This window comes from Cricetulus griseus (assembly GCF_003668045.3).
Source record: "Cricetulus griseus strain 17A/GY chromosome 1 unlocalized genomic scaffold, alternate assembly CriGri-PICRH-1.0 chr1_1, whole genome shotgun sequence".
In the NCBI taxonomy this organism is placed as follows: Eukaryota; Metazoa; Chordata; class Mammalia; order Rodentia; family Cricetidae; genus Cricetulus; species Cricetulus griseus.
In genome coordinates this window covers 98,936,493-98,945,879 of record NW_023276807.1, presented here as the reverse complement: position 1 = coordinate 98,945,879, position 9,387 = coordinate 98,936,493, and the positions used below count along the sequence as shown (strand labels likewise).

At 50.8% G+C, this 9,387-nt stretch overlaps 1 protein-coding gene across 1 annotated transcript; it reads right to left on the bottom strand.

Moving 5' to 3' along the window:
• Positions 1 to 3,960: 3,960 nt before the first annotated feature.
• On the bottom strand, positions 3,961 to 9,385 carry Myl7 (myosin light chain 7). Its single transcript, XM_035453025.1, has 7 exons — positions 9,280 to 9,385; positions 5,760 to 5,881; positions 5,495 to 5,570; positions 5,153 to 5,257; positions 4,618 to 4,696; positions 4,404 to 4,452; positions 3,961 to 4,062 (listed from the first exon to the last, which is right to left on the bottom strand). Exons 1-7 carry the CDS (start codon positions 9,383 to 9,385, stop codon positions 3,961 to 3,963), a joined length of 639 nt encoding a protein of 212 aa, XP_035308916.1.
• Positions 9,386 to 9,387: the final 2 nt, after the last annotated feature.

Sequence of the window (9,387 nt, the reverse complement as noted above, 5' to 3'; positions counted from 1 at the left end):
CTCCCAGGTCATTAGGAAACAGTCCTGGGCTGTAACTTGGGAAAGAGGCTTATTTAACTTTCAGACAGATTTATATAACTAGAGGCCAAGAAAGACCCAAGAGTTTACAAGACTTCTAAACAAATGCTCCAGTAGAAGACAGAGGGAATGCCTACCCTTTCTTTATGCCCTGGGGGATTAACATGTTCTTATTTTGTTTATTTTAAACACTTTAGTATGATTTATTTATTTATTTATTTATTTATTTGTGTGCGTGTGTGTCTGTGTGTGTGTGTCTGTGTATGTGTGTTCTGTATTACTTGGATGTATGTCTGTGTACCTCATGTATGTTTTGTGCCTGCAGAGGCCAGAAGAGGGTGTCAAATGTCCAGAAACAGAAGTATAGGCAGGAGTGAGTCACCATGCTGTGGGTGCTGGGGAACAAACCAGGGTCCTCTACAAGAGCAGCCAGTGCTCTTTACCATTGTGCCATCTCTGAAGCCCTTATGTGTCTATTTAGTTTTTGGTGAGGTTTTGTATGTTTGTTTTTCTTTTTCTTTTCCTTGAGACAGGGTCTCACCATGTAGCTAGCACGAGCTGGCCTGTAACTTGCTATGTAGACTAGACCTGCCTCTTGAGTGCTATGATTAAAGGCATGTACCACAACACCTGGCTGTTTATTTGTTTTGTTTTGCTATCATTTTCTCTCACTCTATAAACTAGGCTGACCTCAAACTCAGAGATCACCTACCTCTGCCTCCCAGTGCTGGGATTAAAGGCGTGCACCACCAAGCCCAGCCTGCTTGTTTATTTTTAGCTGATACACAATAGTTGTTTACATGTTTAGAATCCTTGTCATGTTTCTTTCTAGCCACATATATGTAACTAAAACTGAGTAAATACATCTGTCTCCTCAAACATCCATCTCTTTTCTTTTGTATAGGCATCCAATGTCCACCCTTCCAGAGGGTCCATTATCATTATCTGTAGCCACTTTCCTGGGCCATGGCACATCTGAGCTATTCCTCCTGGTAAGTGAACGTAACAGCCATTCTTCCTTCTATCCTCTCCCCACTACAGTTTCATATTCAACTTCTATGAGATCAATAAGAATCATCTTCTAAATGTTTCTGCGTCTATCCCTCAAAAGGATATACAGCTGGGCCCTGCCCTGAGGGCCCGCATGAGACCAACACCTGCCGTTAGGAAATCACATTGTAGGGCAAAGAGGCTCCCACAGGCCTTTGCATCCAGCATCTGCTGAGATGTCAGGTGTGGGTAGGGAAGGGATGGTGGGGTACTCTAAAAGGGTATTAGAGGGTGACTGGAGTCCCTCTAAGGAGATGAGGAAACTGATGCTGTTGTTGCAATAAGGGCAAGAAGCTTGGTGTATCCCTATGTGGGGCTCTGGGGTAAGATGGGTTGGGAGGTTCCGGAGGACCGAGAGCTCTGGGGCCTCTGAAATGTTCTCCTTGGGTTAGAATATAGGGTCTTCAGAGCAAGGAGGCTTCCAGGGCTTCTAGAAGGCAGCAGGATCAGAAGAGGAGGATTTGTAGCCTTCTGATAAGATCCCCCAAGGGAGCCTCAGGAAAAACTGGGGTGCAGGGTGGTAAGTGGTGCGAGTATACAGAGGCCTATTCTCAAGCCACACAGAACCCAGGTAGCAGGTGGGACCCAGGGGTGTGTGTGTGTGTGTGTGTGTGTGTGTGTGTGTGTGTGTGTGTGTGTGTGTGTGTGTGTGTGTCCAAGACAGGGATTCACTGTGTAGCTCTAGCTGACCTGGAAGTCACTCTGCAGACTAAGCTGGCCTCAAACTCACAGAGATCCCACTGCTTCTGCCTCCCGACTGCTGGGATTAAAGTCATGTGCCACCACGTCCAACCTGTTTTTGTTCTTTGAGACAATCTTTCACTTGGCCTGTTACTTACCGACTAGCCTAGCTTGGCTGGCCAGTGAGCTTCGGGAATCCACCTGTCTCTGAATCTGCAGTCCTGGGGTACAAGCATTCACCGCCACATTCAGCTTTTTCACATAGGTTCTGGGGACTCTAAGGTCCTCATGCTCACATAGAAACTGAGCTCTCTAGCCATTAAAAGACACCCCGACCCCCTGCCAGCCAGGTGCAAACAGGACCTTGACTCAAATGCAAAACAAAATGAACACCGGCAAAGCCTTATTTGCTCATTCGTGAGGGAGTCAAGGAGACGCTACAACAAATGCAAGAGGCACCCCATGTGTGGACAATCAGGAAAGCTGAGATGAATCTGCTCAACAGATGAAAGGCTGGCTTCTCTCACAGAACGGAAGGGAAATCATCTGCACTTCTGCTGCCTTTGCTTTCATATCCACAGATGAAAGCCACGGTCTGGCTGCTAGTTCCCCATAACCTCTCCCCATTTCCCTGTCTGCCTTCCCCTCTCCTCTTTCTCTTTCTCTCTCTCCTGTTCTTTCTCACCTCTCCCAGCTCCAAGCTGAGAGACATTGCAGCAGGCATGGAAGGAGGCACAGAGCTGCTGCTCAGCTCTGGTCTGATTAGTCACTAGTTTTCTTTCTCCCTAAGTACTTTCTTGGGAATCACTGAAAGATTTTAGTTTGCTGAGAGAAAAAGCTTTAAAAGATTTTAGTTCACAGAGAGAAAAAGTTTCCCACAGGCCTTGGCCCATTACAAGGCAGTTGGCCCCAACCCCGGGCACATCCTATGGTTTAGACGGGGGCAATCGCCAAGACAACCCTCTTTGGGTCACACCTGGCTGGCCAGCAGACCATCAAGGACTTTCCAGGGTACGTTCTGTGGTTTTCCTTTGTAGAAAAGCAGGTCACACCTGGGTGACCACTCTAACATGAGGTCATACTTTGTAATCAACCATTTTGTGCCCCTTGCCTGTATGCTGATCTGCGTTTTTTTCCTATAAAAAGAGCCTGTAACCCTTGCTGGGTGTGCAGCTTCCCCGATATTGCTGACACCCGAATGCGCATTCGTTCAATAAACCCTCTTGCTTTTGTAGCTCTTGGTCTGGTTTCTGAGTCTTGGGGGCTCCTCGGGATCTTGAGGCCCTTAGGGGACTGGGGGTCTTTCATCACCTGCTTCTACAACCGTGATTCTAGCAGGGATGGGAGAGTGCGCAGGGTGGATGGCGGGGGGGGGGGTCACTAACAGTTCTGCAGGCACAGTCCTCTCCCTGCTGTCCAGTTGTATGACCCAGGGACAGAACCCCCAATATGAGGGCCCCGTGAGGCAGGAGACCAGTTTCTAGCACCTGCGTGTGATCTGGCTCTGTCTCCGGTGTCCATGTCCCACCATGTTATAGTCTTTCTATTCTTCCAATATGATTGCCATCCACCCTCCCCCTCCAGTGTCCACGTCCTAGTCTTCCTGTACTTCCAATAGGACTGTGATACCCTTCTTCTCTTTTCTCCTCTCCTCTTCCCTCTCTCTCTTTCCTAGGGGAGGGGTACTTATTGGGAATGGAATACAGGACATGTAACATGCTAGGCAAGGCACCCACCACTGAGCCATCCCTCTACTTCTGGCTGTGTTTGTAAACAGCCTCCTCTGTGCTTTTCCCACAGGGCCCGCATATCAAGAGTAGACTGGGCAGTGGGCCTGTGTATAGAGGGGGAGGCTAAGTGGGTGAAGGCCCTTGGGGCTGCATCTACTAGATGAACTGCTGGGCAGAAAGTCTTCTGGGTGTCAACAAGAGGTTTCTTCTTGCCCCAGACCTCAAGAGCTGGGCTGCCCACCTGTGACTCATTCCTGGGCCTCGTGGAGGTTGTATATATCCCATCTCCTCTTTGAGTTCAGCAGTGGACAAAATAATGGTTCATATTTTAGTTGGTAGTGTAGAGTGAACCAAGGTGGGACTTCATGGGGGGTGGTCCTATGTCCCCTGCCTGCTCCAGTCCCATCTTGCATGTAACAGTCAAGTCAACACCTCAGTTCTAGTTCAGCACAGAGTTTATTGAGGTGACCCCAGCCTGCCTTTACTCCTCTTTCTCATCCCCATGGGTGATGATATAGCAGAGGGACTTGTAGTCGATGTTGCCTGCCAGGTCCATAGGTGTCAGGGCAAACAGCTGTTCTACCTGCAGGAGACATGGCCTAATGATGCCCTGTCCCAAGAGCTGTGCTTTGGGACTGAGCCTTTTCAACCCCAACTGCAGTCAGATGTTTGAGCTGTTGGTGGGCAGATTAGGAAGTGGGCCCAAATGCGAGGGTCAAAGGCTCACCTGACCACAAAGACAAGCCCACCCTCTTCTGAGTCTGGTTCTCCCCTCTGGGTCTCTTCTGGGAAGACCCTGTTACCCTTTTAGCTTGTACCACATAGGATCTGGGTTCTGAGCCCCCTGGGCAGTGGGTCATGAGGCTTCCTAGTACTAGAATGGCAATGCCAGGAACAGGTGTTGATGGGGCCAGAATGTCTCACCTCAGCAGGAGAGAACTTGTCTGCCTGGGTCAGGAGAAGCTGCTTGAACCTGAGGATTGAGAAGGCTTGAGCTGGGAGGGAGAGTGGCAAGGGCACAGGGAAGGACTAGTCACCTGCCAGAATATGGTTATGACCCGAGACACAGAGGACCTTACCTCACCACCCTCTTGTTTCCCTGTGGTGCCCACCCCAGGGGATGGAGGACCTCACTTACTCATCCTTGTTCACCACCCCCTGGCCGCTGGGGTCAAACATTCGGAAAGCACTCAGGATGGCTTCCTCAGGGTCGGTCCCTAGGGGTGGAGGCAGCCAGGTGACCTGTCACATCCCCCACCTCTGGGTCCAGGAAGAACTCATCATAATACAAGGGAGCTAGGATCTTTCCTGGAGGTCGTTGTTGGAGGGGACAGTGAGGTGGCGGGGCCTGAAGGGCTATAGCTGTATCAGATGAGTAAAGGTCAGGCAGGGTAGATGAGAGGGTGCAGGAGAGGTGTGTGTGTTGGGGGGGGTTACCCCACAGAGTATTTCTTGAGGAATCAAAAGGGTTGGCAGGCCTGGTTGGGAAATCAGAATTGGGATTTGGGGGTGGACATTTTCTGAGTCCAAGTCAGTCCGGGTGTTCCCCATCCAATGGGTTGACCATGGTCAGGCAGGCCCACAAGTTTCAGGTGAGCCTTACATGGGGCTCAGAGGTCAGGTGAGGTCAGGTCTGCTTAATGGCTAAGGAAACCGTCATGAGGCAGACTCACCATTGAGTTTCTCCCCAAAGAGTGTGAGGAAGACAGTGAAGTTGATGGGGCCCTTTCCTTCCTGCAGCATGGCATCCAGCTCCTCCTCTGGGACACTTACCCTCCCTATGAGGGAAGGACATGAGGAAAGGACCCAGGCTGTCCTCCCAGGCTTCCCAGGCAGTGAGGAGAGATTCAGGGGGCAGCTCTGGCTGTGGAGCTGGTGGGGGATGGGGATGTGTGACTGGACTGAGGGACGTTTAAGGAGGCTATGTATGTGGGCAGGGCACTGTCCCGTCTCTGAGAAGGCCCCTGAGGAGATTGGGATGGGTCACTGGGAGGTGGGCCCCTGTATCTACTCACCAAGCTGGGAATAGGTCTCCTTCAAGTCTGACTTGCAGATGATACCATCTCGATTCTGGTCAATGCAGCTGAAGGCCTGTGAGGAGAGCCTTCAGGTGGGAGCTACCCCCTCTCTTCCAGGGGAGGCAGGAGATGAGGGAAGAGTCTTGGGTGGTGTGAGGAGCAAGGTTGGAGGGAGGACCCCCCCTCAGGGAAGAGAAGTGTGGAAGGGGTATGGAGTGGGCTCCCCTGGTGGGTGAGAGGCTGTTGAAGATACAGTACTCACTTCCTTGAATTCCTGGATCTGGGCTTGTTCGAACATTGAGAAGACATTGGAAGAGCCACGTTGGGCCTGCTTGGTGGCTGCAGCCTTGCCTCGGGTCCCAGCCTTTCTGCTGGCCTGTAATACTGATGGTAAGAGGGGCCCATCTCCTGATTTCCAAAGTGCCCCTCTCCCTATCACTTGTAGCCTCAGGGCACAACCAGAAGTGCCAGGCCGAGGGACCTTTCTCCACCCCTAGAGATCATTTCCCTTATCCCTGCACAGGCTCTGCCCTTCTGCAGAGCCGAGACTGCCTCCTGTGCCCCACCCAACACTCACCATGGTTTGCAGTGGTCTGCCTGTGTGATATTGTCACCAGGCTCTTTATGTCTCAGCCTTATCAACCAGAGGCCCAAATAAGGAGAGGAATGGATGACGGGGCTAAACTTGGAAGCCCCCACTTGTAGAGGAAGACAAGGGCCTTAAGCAGGTTCCATTCACACTCCTGGTGACCTTCAAGTGCCCAAGTGTGACATCCTGGGATCCATCAGCTCTTGTGACCAGGTTCCATGTCTTCCTTGGGCAGAGAGGCTCCAAGCTTTTAGCGTCCCTGGTGGTGTTGAAGATTTCCTGTGACCCGTCATCTACCATCCCTCCTGCAAGTCCAGGCTGGACTTTGGCTATGCCGTCCTTACTCTGTGGATTTAGGAAGCAGTGCCTATTTCCAAGGATGATGTACGTCTTGAATCCTGGATGAATCCTGAATCCGGGTGAAAGCCCTGAGCTCTGGCCTGCTGCCCGGCTGACAACAGACAGAGCAGTTTGGAGCAGGCTGTGAGCTGTGAGGTGACAGATGCACAGCTGCTCTCCTCACGTTCAGACTGTGCTGTTTTTGCACCTGCTCTGCTATTTTTGCACCCTATTTGAGTCTTGCTATTTGTTGAACTCTATCTCAAGTCCATCCTCTCCCTACCTCAGAAAACTCTCTCTGACAGTCCCAACTGAGAGCTGGAGTCTACTCCTGAACACACAGCCTGGTCAACATCTGGTCAGCAACTGGGATCCAGGGGACCAGGCACAGAGCAGGCCTGTGTGAGGCTGTTTTTCCGGGAAAGTTTTGGAGCATAGTGCCTCCCCAGGGTTCCCGTGAAAGTGGCTCATTTAGTGGTTCTGAATTTTGGACAAAGGGGCTCCTGTTCCAAGCAGTAACACTATCAACTTCTTGAGGACCCTAGTGTGGCAGAGGAGTCAGAGAAGCTGGGCAAGCTTGGGCATGGTATGAGTAGCCCTCTGGCTGGGTTCAATGTTCATCCTCACATTGGGAGGATTGCGAGAATGTGGGTACCCCCTGTTAGGGCCTGAGTCCCACCCACCCTCCTTCAGTTTGCGGATAGAATTAGCTATGTGGCCAGGGATAGCCTGGATTCCAAGCCTATACCGGTACACGTGGCTCCAAGGCCTCCTTCTGTGTAAGTATTTTATAATACACCCCTTACTATCCAAAAATGAAGTTCATTCATTCAAATTAGATGTGTAAAGAGAGACTAAAAAAAAAAAACATCAGTACTGTTGTAATTTAAGAAAAGCATCACTCAAGAGAAAGATGCCATGAGACAGGCTTCAGGCAGAGGGTTCCTTATTAGGTAAAGAGATCATAGAAAGGGGAAAGGGAAGGTGGGGGGGAGACCAGCCTCAAAGGGACAGGAGCAGCAAGAGAGAGGAAAGTGGAGAGAGAGAGAGAGAGAGAGAGAGAGAGAGAGAGAGAGAGAGAGAGAGAGAAAGAAGCAGACAGACAGGCAGACAGACAGATGTAGGGGAAGCTGTAGCCAGCCCTGTAGCCACGCCTAGTTAGGGGCTGGCTACAGCTTCCCCTACAGAGAGAGGGAGAGAAAGAGAGGAGAATGGGAGATGGGCAGGGTCCTTTAAAAAGGGAACATAGTGAATATGCACAGTGGCTGTAGCTGTGAGTGTATCCTGTCAGAACCCCAAGAACAGGCCAGTACAGATGCCAGAATACTAACAGGTGCAATGCCTCAGATTCCAGATTTCAGATTTCCAGAGAAATGAAAGAAGACAAAAAAGAAGATAAAGATCTATATTAAAAGTCTGTTCAAATATGGACATAAGCAAGTGCTGGTGTCTGTTCAAGACAGTGAAGATGATCCAAAGCAATTCTATATGAAAGTTACTGGAAAATGATAAGATTTCAAGGTGTGACTTTCCCCCAAATCACCAATTTTTTTTTTTTTTTTTTTTTTTTTCTGAATGAAGCAGAACAGTTGCTTTTGACCTACTGGGTAGTTCCATTGAGAAATAAATGTGCATTAACATCACACATGTCTGTGTTTACCTGCAGGTATGTTTATGCTGCACAGAAAAGGCAGTAGGCCCTTTGTGATTTCACCTATGAGAGTTCTCCTCTGGGGAGACCTTAGAAATTGTGTGACATCACATAACCCTGGCCCTTACTCACTGTTGCTTCCTCCATGGTTCTGAGGAGACAAAGTGCTGCTGAGACCAACCCATAGCTGAACCAGAGCATCGTTAGGCCTGGCATTCCTGCAGGGGCAGGGGCAACCCGGGGCCTGGGCCCAGCACAGGGATATTCAGTGCCTGGAGTGTCCCCATGCCACCCCATTCCCACAGCTTACCTCTCACACTCCCCTGGGCAGTGTCTGGAGCGCACAGCAAATTCTGAGACACAACCAAGTTGAGGGAGTACCTATGTACACCAGTGATGTTTCTTTGTATGTTATTACAACAGTCCTTACGAACAACAGTCAAAGAACAATGGATAGGCTATGTTTAAGTATTTTAAAATATTTAATTAAAAACTCCCTCACAGTCCCAGGTTGGTGTAGAGAGGGCGGCATGGTATTTGGGAGGATGAGGGAGAGAGGGGCCTGGGTGGTCTCTTGGAGGGATACTGACGGTGGCTTGCTTTTTCCTCCTGGGTCAGGGATGTGAGAATTGAAGATGCCATCCTGCTTGAAGGAGGGGGAGCTCCTGATAGTGCAAGTGAGGCCTCCCCTTTCTGGTTCCTTTAGGGAAGGAACTCCGGGGTGCTATTCTGTGGCGTCTCCTGGGAGGGTTCATCCCAGGACCATAAGTCATTCAGGGGTAGAGGTATATGAAGGAAACTGTCTCTTTGGGGTGTCGGTGGCCTGGAAAGTCCTCTCCATGCAGCTGGACAGTCAGTTTCCTATAGCTCCCCATCCTCTTCTGTCACAGGCAAGAAAACAGCCAGGTTTGGGTGACCAGCAGCCCTTGCTCTCCTGGGAGGCCGGGTCTGGTTTGGCCAAGCTGCTGGAGCTATCGCTCGATGCAGAGTGTGTTCCCAGGGAAGCCGGACCTTCACAAGGTCCAGCACTCCCTTGGGAGGCCAGGACCACAGCTGTGAGAGGCAACAAGTGTGAAAATGCAAGTCCTGAGTGTGCAACGCCTTTCTCTGTAGTTGATTCTGACAGGAGAGGCTTTGGTGCCTCTGATTCTCTTCCTCCTCCCAGCCCCCTGCCCCAGGCTGAGAGCCCCGGGGCTGTCCCACTGACTGCTCGGCTTGCAGGGGCCTCTCCCCATTTTCCAGGGGTAGCAGCGGAATAGATCTCCTGCCCTGGTGGGCTGGGAGCACCTGTGGCGTGTGGAGTCCCCATGG